The sequence below is a fragment of the Phalangium opilio genome, unplaced genomic scaffold (assembly GCF_054372755.1).
Source record: "Phalangium opilio isolate 3A_F unplaced genomic scaffold, DU_Popi_V2 ptg000060l_1, whole genome shotgun sequence".
NCBI classification, from domain to species: domain Eukaryota; kingdom Metazoa; phylum Arthropoda; class Arachnida; order Opiliones; family Phalangiidae; genus Phalangium; species Phalangium opilio.
This window is the reverse complement of record NW_028324177.1, coordinates 2,415,384-2,432,839: the sequence shown is the minus strand read 5'-3', so window position 1 is coordinate 2,432,839 and position 17,456 is coordinate 2,415,384. Positions and strand designations below refer to the sequence as shown.

Here is a 17,456-nt window from a genome sequence, read left to right as displayed (position 1 = left end):
TAAAAAGCGTCCCCCGTTTTTTTATGACGTAAAGATCGGGGGGGGGCGTGTTAGTGGTAAAAAAAATCTGGACACGTTCTATTTCCCGATCTATAAAAACTAGAATGTGGATTATTTTATAAAGTATTAGAGGAGGAGGGGATGTGATTTAAAAAGAAAAAAACCCCTCTGGGAATACAAAACATAGCTATGGTTGGAAAATTTGTATTTACGCTACAAACGTTGAAATGAATACGTTGGAAGTTGTTAAGCTCTCTCAAGAAGCGATTATTCCATCTAGAGGGGCTGAAAATTCAGCCGGACTCGATTTGTATTCTCCTCGAAATCATGAAATTCCTGCTCAATCAACTATGTTGATAGAAACAGATCTTCAAATACGTGCTCCTTCAAATTGCTACGCCCACATTGGTATGGTTTAATTCCCGAACCATTGTCCTAAAAAGGTGTGTATTTTTAAAGTTAATTAAATTTTTCAGCCGAACGCTCGGGTTTAGCGTTGAAAAACTCAATTTCCATTGGAGGTGGAGTTATAGATCGAGATAATACTGGTAACGTTGGGGTTATCTTATTTAATCATTCAAACGAGATGTTTATCGTCGAGATGGGAGATCGTATAGCTCAACTCATTTGTGAAGTTATTGTGTCTCCTGTTTTGTTAGTATGTGAGGTGAAACTACGCGTTTTGAAAACAGCTTTATATTGGAGTATAACCTTATTTTCTCCCCTCAAGTCTCTTGAAATGACTGCCAGAGGGATGGACGGTTTCGGCTCAACTGGAAAATAACGAATTTAAATTCATACGAGAATCTAATAAAAAGCGTCCCCCCCCCCGTTTTTTATGACGTAAAGATCGGGGTGTTAGTGGAAAAAAATCTGGACGCGTTCTATTTCCCGATCTATAAAAACTAAAATGTGGATTATTTTTTAAAGTATTAGAGGAGGAGGAGACCTAATTTGTTTTTATAGGAGTAAATATAACTTCAAATCGTAAAACATCTTTCTGAACCACTTAATATTAATTATCCGCAAAACTTGTAGTGTGTTAAATTAATCAAGACAAAAATATTTTCATCAAATTTGTTTATTTTGGAATATGAATTACAAATTTGTTTTTACTTTAAAACTAAAGATAAATGTTCGTGGTAAAAGCTGTCCGGGGTTTTAGTATCATTCATTTGTCGCATCACCCAAAGTAAGAAATTATCCGCGTGCAATTACGCCTTTTCCTCCAGTAGTTGTGGCGGGCTGGGCATTTTGAGGGCTTCAACTACGGTTGCATTAAGTCCATGACCCAAACGACTGGAAATTTCTCCATCTCCGATATTTTCGAGAATGATGGTACTTGCGGGGTAAATAATTTTTCCAATTATTTCTTCCGTACTCAAAATGCCTCGTCCGAATCATCTTCTCATCAAATGGAAATCTTTGTTTCGTTATTCGGACAATTTTTCCTTTCTCACCCATTCCATGTTCAAGGTATATGGTAAACATGCATGGCATTTGAAGACAATAGATTACCATGAACTAGAATTCATTTCTTCCCTCAAAACGTGCATATGTAACGATGTAATGCATTTTTCCCGAATGAATTCGAAGCCATAGAGTAGATGGTTCTTATAACAAAATCCAGTAATCAACGACGCTTTACAGTATTTTTTTTAAAACATTTAAAACTTTTTAGTATTTTATAAACGTAATAACAAACTAGAATATCGTTTAAAACAGGATATGTTGTATAGGATTTAATAATCCGTTTCAGACTCCACCCTTTGTGCATTTTATGATTGAAATCAATTGAGTATAGTCCACATGTTGAAGATCTAAAGTCTTGAATTTGTTTATTTTGTATTTGAAACTGACGCTCTAGATGATGTATTATTTATACACTCTAAGTGAGTGAGACCGAAATATTCGAATGTGTAAGGCGATGTGTATATATTACCATAAAAATTAGTGGACTTACACATTGCGACAATTAATCTGTTGGGTAGGGTACCATTATACACCATGCATCTGTACGTTTCGATAGTCCCCTGAGGTAGAGTGAAAAATTTGACCTCACTGCGGTTTAGGTTATAGACAGCCGGTCTATGTTCTAACGTTAACATGTGCCCGAGAACCAAATCAGGGTTTAATTTCCATTTTTTAACATATAGACTACTATCTACAATTTCGATTTTATATTGATCGTTATTGGTTGAGGGTGTCATTAAAACAAACTCATCGGGGTTTCGATTAAATTTTAATCGAAGCGAAACCCCATTTAATAGGGCTTTATTCATATTGAACAGTTCATGATAAATTGGACCGAAGACAGTTACAATTTTCGACTGAGATATAGTTTGCATTCTCCTTTTTAAACCGTTTGAGGTGGTAGAGTTAAAAAGGTTATCAATATCTAAACCTTCATTTTCATGCGTATATAATCTAGTCGACATTTGAGTTCGTTTGGTTTCTCTAATGAAATTGAGATGATCTGTTATATACCCTTTATAACTATACGTCAGTAGACCTCTACTCAAACTGACCTCATTCAAGGCTACATCTAAATTAGAAAATAAAGCGGATAGACAATTGTTAACAGTGACCACTTTAGCATCGTTAGGAAGGTTATCGCCGTCGGCTTTAACTACCTTAAAGCTTACTGATAATAAAGTATCATCTAATTTTAGATAATGATCGGCTGAACCATGAACGAAGAATTCTAACGGAACTCCGGCGGTAAATGAATTACTCAATGGTTTTATTAAAACGCATTCACTCGCGTCCAAACAATTATTTGTAGCCGGTTCGGAAAAAAAATCGAGCGAGCTCATTAGTAACGTGGTATTATTGGCCATTTTTGTTTTTTAATCCAAGTAGTCTGGAAGACGTCTGGTTCTTTTTCTCTTAGGATTAGATGTGGTGCTACGACGTTTTTTCTTTTATATACGCCCTTCCCGGATTGAAGATTATTTATAACATTCATCCCTGATTCTTTCAATCGTTTAACAGCGGCTTCTTTGAAGTTAGCGCCTTAGGCCAAATCCCCTAACACATTCGAAGTAGCACGTAGCGCCTCATTTTTTAAAACTCGACCAATAGGTTTGTATATGGGTTTTAAAAATGAAAATAGTGATCGAAAAACCGAACCAAACGAACCACCGTGTTGATAATACGGTACGGAACTAAAATATGGCAAATCCCCTCCAGTCTGGTTATTATTATTATGGTATCGTGAAAAGTATATTATATAAGGATTGTCGCTAGAATCCATTACGATTTTTATGTACCGAACACACTATGAGTCATTCATGAATTAAATAAGTTTATGGAAAGACAAGCCTTTTTATATTCAAGAGGAAGGTTTTTTTCTTATGTGGAGTTTGAGAATGGTTTTGCCCTTAAAGAATTTTAGAAAGTCACCGTAACTAGTTCTAATATTGATTTCTATAGCTTCGAAAGAATTACATTTTAAGGGATAATAATCGGGGAAATCATAACTTTTCACTAAAACCTCCTCTCTTTCGAGATTTCGCGGGATGGGGACGGTCTGTAAAATTGGAGCCATTGTTGAAGCGTACAGGCTTTCTTCGACTAGAGATGAGTAAATTAGGAAATTTTGAATACCGGATCGTACATCGTGTACCTGGTTTGATCGAATTAGACCTTCGAGTTTCACGTTAATCTGATCCGAACTGAAACCTAAAATGTACGCCAAATTAGGGTGTGATTCGGGGAATTTTATAGAGACGGGTTCGCTAGTAGCTATCCGTGTTTTCCCATCATATGATTTAGATATTGTTACTTTATTTCTAAATTCAAGGGGAATTACCTGGATCATGGAGTTATAAATCTCTTCTATACTAACATAGTAGCCGGGTGTGATATTGAGTTCGAGAGATTCGTCTATGTGGGAAATTTTCTGCGTTTCGCAAATTAATGACGTTTCAGAGTCTATAATTACCCCCGGTTCCATGTCCTCAACGTGCGGTAATTCATCAGACCTAACTATCCCTCCAAAAAACGACCCAACCCTCATTATCCTCTTTACTCTTAAACCGTAATAATTTAGCCAATTCAGGACTAAATTTAACCAAAACCCCATTCGAAACTTCAATTTCAGCGTACATTTTCATTATAGTTTTAATCTCTTTAGAATTCGAATCTGTAGTAAATCTTTTACTTTCAAAAAGTCTAAAATTGAATCGTCCATCGGAATTACTGTAGCCGAGATTGTGAAGCCATTCCTCCAAAAGTCTGTATAATTCATACCCCCCCCCCCGCGGACCGTTTACCTTTCCCAAATTTTTCCCAGTCCATGACGTGTGTTGAGGAATTTTCAATAACTTTTTCAGATGAAACTAAGTGAAAATGGGTACAGTCATCCGGGACATTTTCATATTGCAAAGGCATTATCAACTCTTTCAACCCACATTCGTAGTTCCCGTGTAAATGTATTTCTTTTGGTAATAAAATCTTAAACTTACTGCTAGAATTGTCATTGAAAACATCCAAAGACGCGGTTGATATACAATGAATATAAAACGTGTCCATTATGATGAGAGTCTTATCATCTTATGATCAGAATAAATAAAAAGAGTCGTCATATATATATATAATGTTAAATATGTTTATTGATATAAAACAGACACACCAACATTTCTCCAGAAGAGAAATCATGGTTAAAAATTAATATTGGTATACACAGACAAAACAGATTATTTCTGAAAATAGTAAACTTAAATTTAAAAAAGCTATTAAACAGATGGAAATTCCCAAAAACAAAGTACACAACGTAATTAAAAATATAAAATGAAATTTAATATTTAATTTCAGTTTCATAACTAGTGAAGAAACGAGAAGAAATTTTAACTTGTTTATTTTTTTGATTCGAAAGATCGGTTTTAAAGTCTTCTAACGTTAACAAACTATTAACTACATCGGTGGTTTCTTGAGCGTTTCCAGGAGCGCGTCTTAAAACTCTTTGGTAAAAGTTAATATAATTTAATACTTCGCTCATCTGTAAATTTTGGACGGCCTGATCATAGAACGAAGAAACCCTATCACTCCAATCTAGGGTAACACACTGATGGCCCAGTTGGTTTTCGTATGAGTTTTGACAACCAACACACGAAGTCTCCGCTATTTTATTTATTTTCCTTATGAGGAGATACGCCAACGTTTGTTGGGCTTCAAAGTCCTCCGTCAATTTAGGTGGGAAAAATATGAAATTTATAGTTGGAATTAAATATTTTAAATAATTCCATTCGTCAGGGGTCATCATTATCCCGGTTATATTACACGATTTTTTTTCTGACGTGTTAAAGCGACATTATGTTCAACACCCGCGTTTAAAACAGTTAACCACGCTCCATCGTTATTATGGTCCGACAGTGGGTAAATTAATTGAGCGGGTGTCAAAAGTAAATTGTTATGACCTCTAAATGATTTAGAAAGTCTGATATTTTCTTTCGCTTCATTAAATTTCGCGATGTGTGTGTCGGTCAAAACTACACCATCATGTGTTGGTAACCATCTTCCGATTTCGGACGAATAACGGAAAGAGCGTATGTTTAAGAACATATTCCCATTGTTGTTTTGTCTGGAAATAGTAGCGTATTTGACCAAAGTTCCATCTTTCTTTCTATATGTTGATCCTAATGGCGCTTTAAACAATATGTCAAAGCCACTTTTATTGTCATGAAACACGGGATCGGCTACGTCCATGTTGTAAAAATCGGGGCTGTAATTGGACGTCAAATCATTAACACTATAAAAAGCTATATAAATATAACAGATTATTCGGTAAAATGAAAAAACATCCAATTACCAAATTAGAGAGTCTTGAGCCATTTTTAGCGTTGTTCGCGCGTTGGATAGTTGAAGAAGACTGAAACAGGTTATCCCGTAAAATTATATTACAAGGAATTTACAGTTGAACTTACGTGACTAAGTTCCTGTAAAAATTACATGGCTAGATCCGTTAAACTAGTTGGAAAAATGTGATAAATACAGAAATTTCAACTGTACCTCTGTAGAAAATTTGTCACAATTTCTGTAAATTTTACGGAAGAGATGAAGTAGTCTCAACACAAAATCTTGTATAGTTTACGCTAAATATTCATGAAGCTTTTACAGAAATAATAATATAATTTCTAGAGCGAAACCCGTAGAAAATACTTATCATTTCCATAAAATTTACTTTAGTGATAATGTTGTTAAAATGAAAAACTGGTTTCAAATACGTAAGAGGTTTCAACAGATAAAATATGAAGTAGATCATACCACCCGGGTTGTATGATATGCTTATGGTAAAAATGGTATCTGCCTTGAATATATCAAAAAAAGGTGCAATAAAACAAAAATCATTTTAAATTTTAGCTTTTATTAGGATTTTTACTTTTTAACAAAAATCATCAGCATTAACCTAGAAGGCAAAATAAAAAATGGTTAAATATTTCCCAGTTATTTCAATTGAACTTGAATTGAAAGGGAATGAAACTTACCATCAGTCCATTCCATTTGTGAAACTTTATTTATTAGGCCTATTACTTTCGGTCAACTATATCCTAGTTTTTTTACAATTTAATTTTGCAATATACCTGTGTTAAATAAAAAAATGGAATTGGATAATTAGTTAGACGAACTTCGAGCCAAAAAGGAGTACAACCCTATGCTGTAACCTTTGGGCTAAACGCTTTAGAAATATGGTGTGCAAGCCACGAGAAATATATTTTGGTATTTCTAAAAATATTGGAAACTCAAGAACTATAGGTTATATTATAAATCTCAAGAAATAAATATAGGATCTATAGTATAAGTCTCAAGAAATATAGGATCTATAGTATAAGTCTCAAGAAATATAGGATCTATAGTATAAGTCTCAAGAAATATAGGATCTATAGTATAAGTCTCAAGAAATATAGGATCTATAGTATAAGTCTCAAGAAATATAGGATCTATATTAAACCACTCTTCAAATCATGAAGCACCAGGCTCTATGAAAGTCTATAATTACCTCTAAAATAACTCCAAAGTACATGGACATCCCTCTGGCTATTTCAAATTCAAAACATAAAACATTCCAAAGAACATGGCCAGTGCCAAAGCAAGTTTATCACTTGGTAAATGATCGTTAATTATTCTTCTGTCGACTGTAAGCATCAGTTCAGTAGCTTCAGGCAAGCTTTGACCCAAGAAGTAATAAAGTCCATGGAGTTTGCTTTTCAGCTTCTTTCCTTGTATAATTGCTTCGGAATAGAACATTTTTATCGGTGATTAAATAGGTGTTACGATCTTTTCTGTCATTTCTTCACAGGATTCATCGCTGGAAACCATATTGTCGCCCAAATTTTCAATAAGGTCTTCGTTTATTTCAGTAGTTGTTATATCCTTGTTGTCTGAAATAACATTATCACGAACATTTTCAGGCGCTTTCCAGTTTACGGTGTGAAGTTTTTCTATGGATCTAACCTTTTCAGCTACAGTATTTAGCTCTTCCACTTTTGAGGAGCCCATTGTTTTAATGGGTTCAACCTTTTCAGCTACAGTATTTAGCTCTTCCACTTTTAGTCAACCATTTCATACAAACCTGGAAAACACGGACAACTTGAGAATATCGTGAAAATCAGGTTTTTTGGAAATTTGTTTAGTTAATGGAAGCGTTTTTAAGTTTTATTAATGATTTTGAAATATTATATTACTTTATCAGTATAAATGGAATATAAATGGTTGTCTGACTATTTCATTCTCCCTTTAACACACTATATTTTTTTAAAACGAGTATTAAATTAATAGTTATGTATGTGATTATTTAAGAAGCTGTTGAAAGAGGACCGAACTAGAGGAGAATAAACGTAACTGGCTATTCAAGACCTGTATTTTCCATAGAACATTTATCAGAGATTGTGGGAAGAATTCCTGGAGAAAGTCTGCTTATTTTAACTAGAAATGATGAATTACAGGAGGTTGAAATTAATTTAATTTTTTATTACAAATCAGGATAAATATTTACATTATCAAAATTTTGCAATATGTCAAAGCAAAAGACAAAGCATTTTGACTGATCTTAAAATATATTTTGTTCGCCTTTTTAAAAAAGTAATCGAAAAGAAAGTTATCATTCTAAGGCAATTGCCATCTTCTGCCAGGAAAGAAATCATGCATTTTGTTGTACGTTATGTAGCCAGTTTTTCAAGTAAGTATAATACTAATAATGAGTGTAAATTAAAATTTTATTGTTTCTATAATAGCTTTTCACATCTTTTATCTTGATGAAGATCTTGTAATGTAAGTACCGCTTATCTCCAATTTGGCTTGTCAACGTTGTCGAAAGTTTGCCTAAAAGTTAGAATGCAATTGTCAGACCATATTTTAATCTGACGGACCAGTTTTAATTACCATCGCTCTCACCGCTAACTTTATATTAGTCTAAAAGTGTTACAACAATGGTATTTAACAAATTTTTCAGAAATAAAAAGCTTTCCAGAAAGCCAAATGGCCAAAAAATTAAAAAAGAAATCGACCATCTTTTATCTAAGGAATTGAAACGTGTGACGGTAGTTTACCAAGTAAACGATGTCACTGAGTCATTGGAAAAGATAAAAAAATCTTTACAGAAGGTGACCTTAAATAACATGGACGCAGAGCCGTCTTCAGGAGGGGGGCCGGGTAAGCCTGGCCCTACACACTGAGAAACTAATGTCAAATAAACAATAGTTTTCACCATGTTTTTGATTGTTTAATGCTGTTATCTAGAAAAACCTCTAACAAGCCTTAATACATACAGGTAGTCGCTGTTTTTCGAAATTACATTACCTTAATTTTAAATATACAGCAAAACATTGTTTTTTTTATGTTAACGACTGTGGAAAAAACAGCTAGTTTTTATTTCTCAAACGGAAGTGCAGGATATGTTATAATTCATAGAACGTTGCTGTTTTCCAGGAAAAAAGTATACTGCCGTGAAGAATACAGTAGTGTATAATTAAAAACACAGATAGTTACACAATTAAGTATAAATTAAACCTATATTTTACTGTATATTCACCGTAAATGAAAGTTTTGCATACTATAATTTGAACATTAAGTACTTTACTTTAAACCTTGAAGCACTTCATTTTAAACCTTGAAGCACTTTATTTTAAACCTTGAAGCGTTTTAATTTAAACCTTGAAGCAATATAACCTAATCTTACCTAACCATGCTAAGCCTTTTGGAAAAGATCCGCGTTTATTATGAAAGGACCCATATGAAAATAAAAATATTTTGGAAAGTCAGTGAATTGGTAATTTTAAAACCAATTTTTTAACTTTGCAATCTCTTCTTCATTAAAATTTCAACCTACTTATTTCTAAAATTGACCGAAAATGTACAAAACGTGTTAGGCGACATTCTTAAAAGCGTTATGCGACACTCTTGGAGTGGCGTCGCTAGGCTTTTTATGGGGGCTATAGCGCCCCCAAATTTCAAAGTTAGCCCCTCAAAATAATCCGTACACTAACTTCTAAATCGTCGACTTTAGTTACAGTTAGAGAAATTTCCGCTTCAAAAACCTCGTTAGTGTCAAACTGTTCCAAACTTCCAGGGATTTTCTTTTTTTTTAAATATGGTAGAGTAGATTAGGTCAAACGCGTTTCTGGTGCTCGAAAAATTCTTCGTGAAAAGAGATTATTAAATTTAACGAATACGTCTGTATATACTGCTGGGATATTAGGGCCTCCAAAACCAATTTATTAACCCGATGCATTTATACAAATCTATAACTTTCTGCCTTTTCAGAAGTTATTAAGTCGGTGAAAATGGCCAACTTACCATGCAGTTTCAAGCTGGATTTGAAGTCGATCAAGTGGCCAACTTTTTATGTAGTTTCACATTAATGCGAGAACTACCCTTGTTTGTTAGAACTTTCCTCTTAAGTTCTCTCAAGGTTGAACCTTGCTTAGCATATAGCGCTATTTGCTGATAAATCAACCACTCAGGAAGGTGTCATGCGACACTCAGAAAGCGTTATTTAAACTCGGAACGGTGTTATGCTGCACCCTTTAAGGAATTGCACAACACTCATAAGGGAGTAAAAATTAACTTATAGTTCGATCAAGATGGAGATAAAGCTGGAAATCTGGCGAATTTATATCTTCTCTCTGAGATACTGATAAAACTTCTTGGTTCGATATAAGAGTTAAAATGGTGTTAAACTGAAACTTTGTAGCACCATTTTATTGTTATCTTTGACACTAATTGCTCAAATAAGTGTTATTAAACCCTTTCTGGGGTGTAAATGAACACTTGTAATGGTGTCAAATTTGGACCCATATAAACTACTTTTAAAGGTGTTAAAGCACACCGCATTTTCTTAGAGTTTATAACAGCAACCAGTATAAATCTACCCTAATGGACAGTCTATTAAAAACAGCTAGTCGTCTTATATAAATGACAAGTTGCATCTTAACCAACAGAGCTTAATGTTTTTAATAAAAGGTGTAAGTGCTTTTAGTTTAACAGCAAAGAGCGTCTTTATCAAAATAAGCTCCGGGATTTAAAACTGTTCTAAGAGCTGTTATTTTTACAGCAACCCTATTTTTTTAGTGTACTATAAGCGGTTTGAAACAGCATGATGTGTTTTTATTTTCACAGCAAATCACGTTTAAATCCACAGTGCTTAGTGAGTTTGAAACCACATATTTTGCTGTTAGTTTTACAGCAGCAGAAATTTTATGTAACTGTGATTTATTGGTAGTAAAACAGCATATAGTGCTGGTTTTTTCATTGACCCCTACAATATAATCAACGGTTAAGACTGTCTTTGAAGCAAGCTCTGAAGCGGTTATTTTAAAAACTACGAACGCCCCTGAATACAAGAACAATTAATACTTAAAAATGTTAGTTCCACTGTTTAGAAAAACAGTATTGTTGACGGTATTAAAAACAGGGAGGATGTGCAATTAAATTAACATCATCTTGATGGCATACGTTATTGCCATTACCATAGTGTTTATTTTACAGCATTTTTATTCTGTGTGTAGGCCCAATCCCCTTGAGAGACGACCTCCCTGAATTCACGTTCAGGGATTTAGAGGTAAGAATTTAACAACTTGATTCATTTTTATATTAAAAATTAAATATCACAACGACGTTTTTATTCATTTGTTTAAGATCTTGGTGCGCTCCATACACGTCGGCTTTGTCATCAAGTTTGACCTTAGGCCGGAGATATCATCCGTTGATGTCTCCGTCTCCTATCACCCGAACCTGGACCGGCTCGTTAGAAGAATTGGAGGTGAAAATAGCATCATAAAGGTATGTTTTGTCTCTCTCTCTCTCTCTCTCTCTCGCTTAATTACATCATTATTCCATGTTTCCTTTATTTCTTCACTAGGTGAGGAAGTTGGAGACATTCATTCTGCCACACGAACGGGCCAAGTCGTTTATTTTTAAAGACTATTTTGAAAATCAGGGCAAAAGCAGCGGAATGTAACAAAAAAAATTAAAATTAAAAAAACAATATATATATATATATATAATCGTAAAAATAAAAATTGAAAAAAAAATGGGAATAAATAAAAAAAATAAAGGAAAATTAAATACTAAACAAGCAATGAAAAGTCTCTATTTTTTTTACAACATTTTATTTTTAAAAATCTTCATCGTCCCAATCAATTAAAATTGGAGGCGAAGATAGTACAACTTTTTTTCTGTTTTTCTTATTAACTATAGTCGGGGGTTTCTTCTTTTCCAATAACTGCGTCTGGCTTCTAGTAATAATCGGTTCTTGACCGGTATTTCTGTTCACTTTACCCGAGATGTTATATTTTCGTGATTTTTTTTACGATTGGTTTCGAGTTAGTGGGAGTAAAAGTCGAAGCTGCGGGGGTTTGAACTGTGTTAGTTTGAAATGTTGGGGTTTGAAGGGGAGGAGGAGGAGTTGGAGGGGGTGTATAGGTGGAAGGGTTAGAATGGATAATTATAGGTGACGATTGTATATTCGGTGGGGTTGATGGTAGATTGCTAACGCTAACCGTTTTCGGAACAATGTGTTTTTTAGAAAACTGATACTTTTGAAGCAATTCTTGATACCGTCGAGTTTTTTCTCTCGATGTAAGACCTTTTGTTCGAATTACCGCGAACATTTCCCGGTCAAGGTCCGTCATTTCATTGTTAATTAGATCTTGATTTGATCGAATTTGATCATATGGGACGAGAATTAATTTTTGAAGAGTATTCATTGTCCGAGTAATGTTGAAATACCACTGATAATGCTCGGTAGAAGCGTGGAAATTAACGGGAAAAAACCTCCGTGTTGTTTCAATTTCAGAAGAGACTTCTTTCTTTTTAACGAAATATTTTTATCAGCTAGTTTACGTATCAAATTCCTGTACTTGACTAATTTTCTCCTTGTTTTATTATCTATGATAACATTTCCTTTTTTTAAGTTGCTTGATAGTTGGCATATGAATTTAAGTTGCGGATCGTTTACACAATTTACCCCTCTTAGAGGAAGGCCGTTTAGACTACTAAATCTCTTCAAAGTTCTCGACATAATGATGAAATTAATTGTTAAATATAGCTATTTATAAAATATCATTGGTAGATCTTCCAAAATTCCGTGTCCTCTTAACCTCAAATCATCGGGGCAATCCACTCTGAGATCCAGAATTAGATACGCGTACGGCGATAAACTAGTCGCATCCTCATACGCCAACAGTAATTTATTGGGTTTTTTGGGAAAGACCTGTCTCGAAAGCGTAGCAATCTGATTCTTATCACGCATCATTCGCTTCAAAATTAAATAATGCGTGTTCAGGCTGATATCTCTCATTACAGAACCTTTAAAAATTAGACATATTCAAAGTACGGTAAAAAAATATATGCAAATAAAATCCATACACAACCTTGCTTGTACATATTTTGACTTAATAATATGCAGCTGGCGTTTTTATGGTGCGCATTTTTAATGAATAAATTTCCGACAGTTTTATTGTCTTTCAATTCGTTTAGAAGGTCATCGATAATAATCAAGTTATTTACATTACAGTCTAGTAAATTTTCAAGATCATGGGGATTCCCTTAACAAATTCCAAAATTGGAAGTTCCTTTAGTAACTTTTCAAACTCGGTTTGATACGAACCGTACATATAAATTATTCTCTGTATTTTTGGAGTTATGCAAAACTCGTGATTACGTAGTAATTTAAAAACAAACCTGCTTTTACCTGAAATAAAGTTTTAAAGTTAATAACTATCGTATTAAATATAAAAACAACGAAATTGATGTAACCTGATAAACTGGGTCCGTAAATAGCGTAGTTGCTAGGGTGACGAAACTTCAGATAGCACGAGTTCATTTTTAACAATGGATGGAATGATGTTCCGTATCTGATATTTATACATGATTATTATTTTTTCTTTATTAAATCGATTTCGCTAATCCAAGAGTTGAAGGATTCGTCATACGAATACCATTTAACGTAATGTTCTTTAGTACCATCGGATTTTTTACGCGTTTTTAAAATTTTTTCAAGACGGAAAACGCAATCATTCAAATCTTTCCCCACGATTTGCATTTCCGGTTGAAAGAAAGTGCCCTCGATCAACCGGGAATTCAGATCTTCAATCTTATAGGTCCTTGGTTGTGTATTCAAAACCTCAAGCACTCTAAATAGTTCATCACTCCATCTTGGCTTGAATTTTTTATTAAACACGTTTGTTTGTTTGGAAATTCTAATAATGTTTCCCACGTATATATCTTCTGAATCTAAAGGGGGGCTGAAATCGATTTTACCAAATATTCTATACCAAACTTCTGCCGAGTTTTCGCTGTTGACTTCATTGGGATTCATTCCGATTGTTCTATGGAAACTGTCGTTATAAGCCTTTACCAAATTCGGTAATACATTATTGTAGTTAAACGTGTTATTCGCTGTCATATACTGGTAAATTCGATGTTTCATAGTTTGTATAAATCTATATAAAAAACCCAAGTTAGACGCTTCTTTCCATTTAATAAAAAGCCTCACCTTTCGCATATGGACGATTTCATTTCCGAAAACGTTGTATAATATTTTATACCCTTACTTTTTAAATATATCTGGAAACGAGGACCGAATTCCGAAGCTCTATCGCTAGTAACTAATTTAGGTTTGTGTCGATTGCTTTTTAATAGGATATGTTTAAAAGCTTGAATCACCGTCTCCACCCTCTTATTTTTAATCGGAACTAACGAACCCCATTTTGAAAAATAATCCACGCAAGCTAAAATATATCTGACCCCTTTATTATACCTTTTTAAGCTTTGCATATCAATTAAATCCAAACCCCAAATTTGATCAATACCAAATGAAATAACTCGCGGTCTCAAATAATTAATTCTAGCTGGTCTGTGTAGAGTATAAACATTTTGTTGTTTGAGAAATTCTTTAACATCCCGTACCCTATAACCAAACTAACTCGCTTCCCTAAAGAGAGCAGCGACACTAGCGTAGGAACCTGGGCTTTTACTATTATAATAAATGCTTCGAATTTTCCCCCAATCTTTCCCCTTGTTTCGTGTCTCCTCTGCTCTACGCTTTTTCATCTCGTATCCTTTTCACAACCTAAAAAAAAATCGCCGCCTAAACTTTCACCTTTCTTGGTCTATTCACTCTCTTTACTGTCTTTCTCAAATGTTTATTCGCATTCCAAAACCTTTTCCCCCGTCTAACTACCCTCCTACCTGATAGAAGTTTCCGCGAAACCTTAGACGGGACTATTATAATTCTCTTACGTAACATCATGGATCCAAATTCTGAATGAGTATGGTTTATTCATACACTTGTTATTTATAGGAAAATAACGCAACTAGGAATAATAGACATCTTAGTAATATTTTTTTTATTATCCTACATTACAAAATAGGGTTATTTTTCCGCTATATCCTTATTCCCGTAAGGTAATGAAGTAACACCATCTTCCAAAATATACCGTTTATCATCATAACACGATAACGCGGCTTTCTGAACTTTCAAGGTATAAAGTTCATGATTCTCAGACTGGAATCGATACATGGTCTCCGACGTACGTTTCCTTTTGAAAAGACAATTTTTATAGTCCTCGTGTCTTATTTTGTTTTTCACAACAGTTTTACAAATCCCTTTCAACGTTTTTTTTTCTTCCGTTTCACTCAACAAAAGACTATAAATTTTACTACGGAGCCCTACGTATTTCTATTAATGTCGGCGCGTGTTTTTTACAGCCGTCGATGTGTTTATCCCTTAATGTTTGTTTCGAAAATCTGTGTAGACATCTCCGACAATAAAATGCCGCGGCTTTCTTTTTAGTTAAATTAGAAAGAAGTCTCGATAAACTTTTAATCAGACAGAAATGTTTCTTTCTTCCTTTAGAAATTAGCAACAGGTCTATTTGACGCCGTTCTTCACATTCGTATTCACTGATGAACAAAGGGTAGACAAACTTTTCGAATCCGAAAATATTGATACTTAAATTGTTACGCTTTTCGAAGGAAATTAGCTCACTCGGTGACACTTTGAATGGACTTTTAATATTTCCCATGTCTATTTCATCTAAATATCTCGCGTAGTTACTAACTCTTTCAATGTGTAATTTAGCAGGATGTAATTTTGCTAGAATAGAGTATTCGAAACATCTCTCATCCTTATTTCGAATATTTAGCAACGCTTTTTTCGATTTCAAAAACGGTGGTAGCTCGAAATATGACGCTGGTCTTAGCGGATGATATGATACGATATTTACTTGTAAAAACAGAATTTTGTTCAAAACCCAGTTGCTACCACCTTTCTGGAATTGTTCCAAAGAGTTCATAATTTTCTGAACACTTCTCTCTATTTGTTCATAAATCTCATCCTCGTTTAAAGTTGTATTTGTATAACCACGAAAGAAGGGAAACTCTAAGACTTCCTGCGTTGAATTAACTAATTGTCGACTAAACTGGACATTAACCACAATGTATCATTTAATACCTCGTCTTTCAGTCAAATGTTTCTTCAAATACACATATATCGCTTCTCTATGTCTACTAGTAAACGTTAAAATATCAACTTCATTTTCATTCGCCTCTATCCGTGTCGTTACTAGAGCGTTACGTAAAATCGGAACTTCATTCGACTCTAAGTCATTAACTCCTGATTGATTTAAATTTCTTTCACTCGATGTGTTAGCACGTGAAGTACTAGGTTGATTCAAATTATCACGTGAAGTACTCGGTTGATTAGTTTTGCTAGATGGGTCCGCATCATCCTTCCCTCGATCGGGGTAATTCTTTCTCAGTTGTTTTAATCGTTTATGAATGGTTAAATGTTTTTCTAATCTGTAACAGCGGGAAAATGTCGCGCCACAAACTTTACAAGTTAATGTGTTCTTTGATGAACTTCGCGTATATGTCTATTTAACGTTTTCTTATAACTAAACTCTCGATTACAATCCGGACAGATGAAATTCATGATGATGACTGAAACTTAAAGTGCGGGTCTTTCCTCGAGTAGGATGGTATTTATACATAATCGTGAGATAAATATTCTTATGTCTTATATTCCCAGAGGGGTTTTTTCTTTTTAAATAACATCCCCTCTTCCTCTAATACTTTAAAAAATAATCCGCATTTTAGTTTTTATAGGTCAGGAAATCGAACTGTCCAGACACGATATATTCGACTAATTTTTTTACCGCTAACACCACCCCCCGATCATTACATCGTAAAAAACCTTAAAGTTTACACAAACGTGGGTACCCTATACATTGGATTCTCATAACCGTATTGTATTCCTAGAGGGGTTTTTTCTTTTTAAATCACATCCCCTCCCTCCTCTAATACTTAAATAACCCGCATTACGGGTCTCGTACATAATCCCCCCGGACAAAATCCCCCTATTTTGGATTTGCCAAGACTTTTTCCCCCCGATTTTAGACGTGTTTGTACAAAATCCCCCCAGAGAAAACGTCCAGGACAAAATCCCCCAAAAGGAAAACTGTTCAACAAAATCCTACCGAAAGGATCATTTTATTGAAAATCCCCCAGATAATAGGCATTTAGAAGTAAAGGTAAACGGAAGCCCAAATCCAAAAGATTATCTTTAATAATAATGCAAAAGTATAATTCACAAGAGTGAAAGGTATTGCAAACAATGTTCCTAAACCAAAAGAAGTAAACTACTGATTTTGTTTTAACTTATTTCCAAAATTCCAATATTTTGGAAAAGGCGGCATTTTATTGTTAGTCAGCAATATTTTGGAAAAGGCGGAAATTTATGGTTAGTCAGCAATATTTTGGAAAAGGGGGAAATTTATGGTTAGTCAGCGATATTTTGGAAAAGGCGGAAATTTGTGGTTAGTCAAAAATATTTTGGAAAAGGCGGCAATTTATGGTTAGTCAGCGATATTCTGGAAAAGGCGGCAATTTATGGTTAGTCAGCAATACTTTGGAAAAGGGGGAAATTTATGGTTAGTCAGCGATATTTTGGAAAA

The 17,456-nt window shown here is 34.2% G+C and overlaps 3 protein-coding genes across 4 annotated transcripts; 1 reads left to right on the top strand and 2 right to left on the bottom strand.

The window, feature by feature from the left end:
* Positions 1–66: 66 nt before the first annotated feature.
* Positions 67–1,052, top strand: LOC149666525 (deoxyuridine 5'-triphosphate nucleotidohydrolase-like). 2 transcript variants are annotated; one of them, XM_089841709.1, is made up of 3 exons: positions 67–408; positions 477–658; positions 731–1,052. In XM_089841709.1, the coding sequence occupies exons 1-3, from the start codon at positions 228–230 to the stop codon at positions 782–784; spliced, it is 417 nt and encodes a 138-aa protein (XP_089697835.1). In that variant the 5' UTR covers positions 67–227; the 3' UTR covers positions 785–1,052. The 2 variants fall into 2 exon arrangements, with proteins under 2 accessions (XP_089697835.1, XP_089697834.1); XM_089841708.1 differs by having other exon boundaries at positions 477–1,052.
* Positions 1,053–1,214: 162 nt separating this feature from the next.
* Positions 1,215–2,840, bottom strand: LOC149666524 (uncharacterized). The gene is made up of 2 exons (XM_089841591.1): positions 1,964–2,840; positions 1,215–1,267 (listed from the first exon to the last, which is right to left on the bottom strand). Exons 1-2 carry the CDS (start codon positions 2,838–2,840, stop codon positions 1,215–1,217), a joined length of 930 nt encoding a protein of 309 aa, XP_089697717.1.
* Positions 2,841–13,375: 10,535 nt separating this feature from the next.
* Positions 13,376–14,749, bottom strand: LOC149666523 (uncharacterized). The gene is made up of 3 exons (XM_089841589.1): positions 14,743–14,749; positions 13,997–14,195; positions 13,376–13,943 (listed from the first exon to the last, which is right to left on the bottom strand). Exons 1-3 carry the CDS (start codon positions 14,747–14,749, stop codon positions 13,376–13,378), a joined length of 774 nt encoding a protein of 257 aa, XP_089697715.1.
* Positions 14,750–17,456: the final 2,707 nt, after the last annotated feature.

What these genes read in the sequence shown, in the direction of transcription:
- LOC149666525 (XM_089841708.1), top strand. Translation starts at nt 228, where the DNA reads ATGAATACGTTGGAAGTTGTTAAGCTCTCTCAAGAAGCGATTATTCCA. An exon ending in AAATTGCTACGCCCACATTG is followed by an intron (nt 409 to 476) that starts GTATGGTTTAAT and finishes TAAATTTTTCAG; the next exon opens with CCGAACGCTCGGGTTTAGCG.
- LOC149666524 (XM_089841591.1), bottom strand. Translation starts at nt 2,840, where the DNA reads ATGGCCAATAATACCACGTTACTAATGAGCTCGCTCGATTTTTTTTCC. An exon ending in CAGATTAATTGTCGCAATGT is followed by an intron (nt 1,268 to 1,963) that starts GTAAGTCCACTA and finishes ATGCAACCGTAG; the next exon opens with TTGAAGCCCTCAAAATGCCC.
- LOC149666523 (XM_089841589.1), bottom strand. An exon ending in AAATCGTCCATATGCGAAAG is followed by an intron (nt 13,944 to 13,996) that starts GTGAGGCTTTTT and finishes TTTTTTATATAG; the next exon opens with ATTTATACAAACTATGAAAC.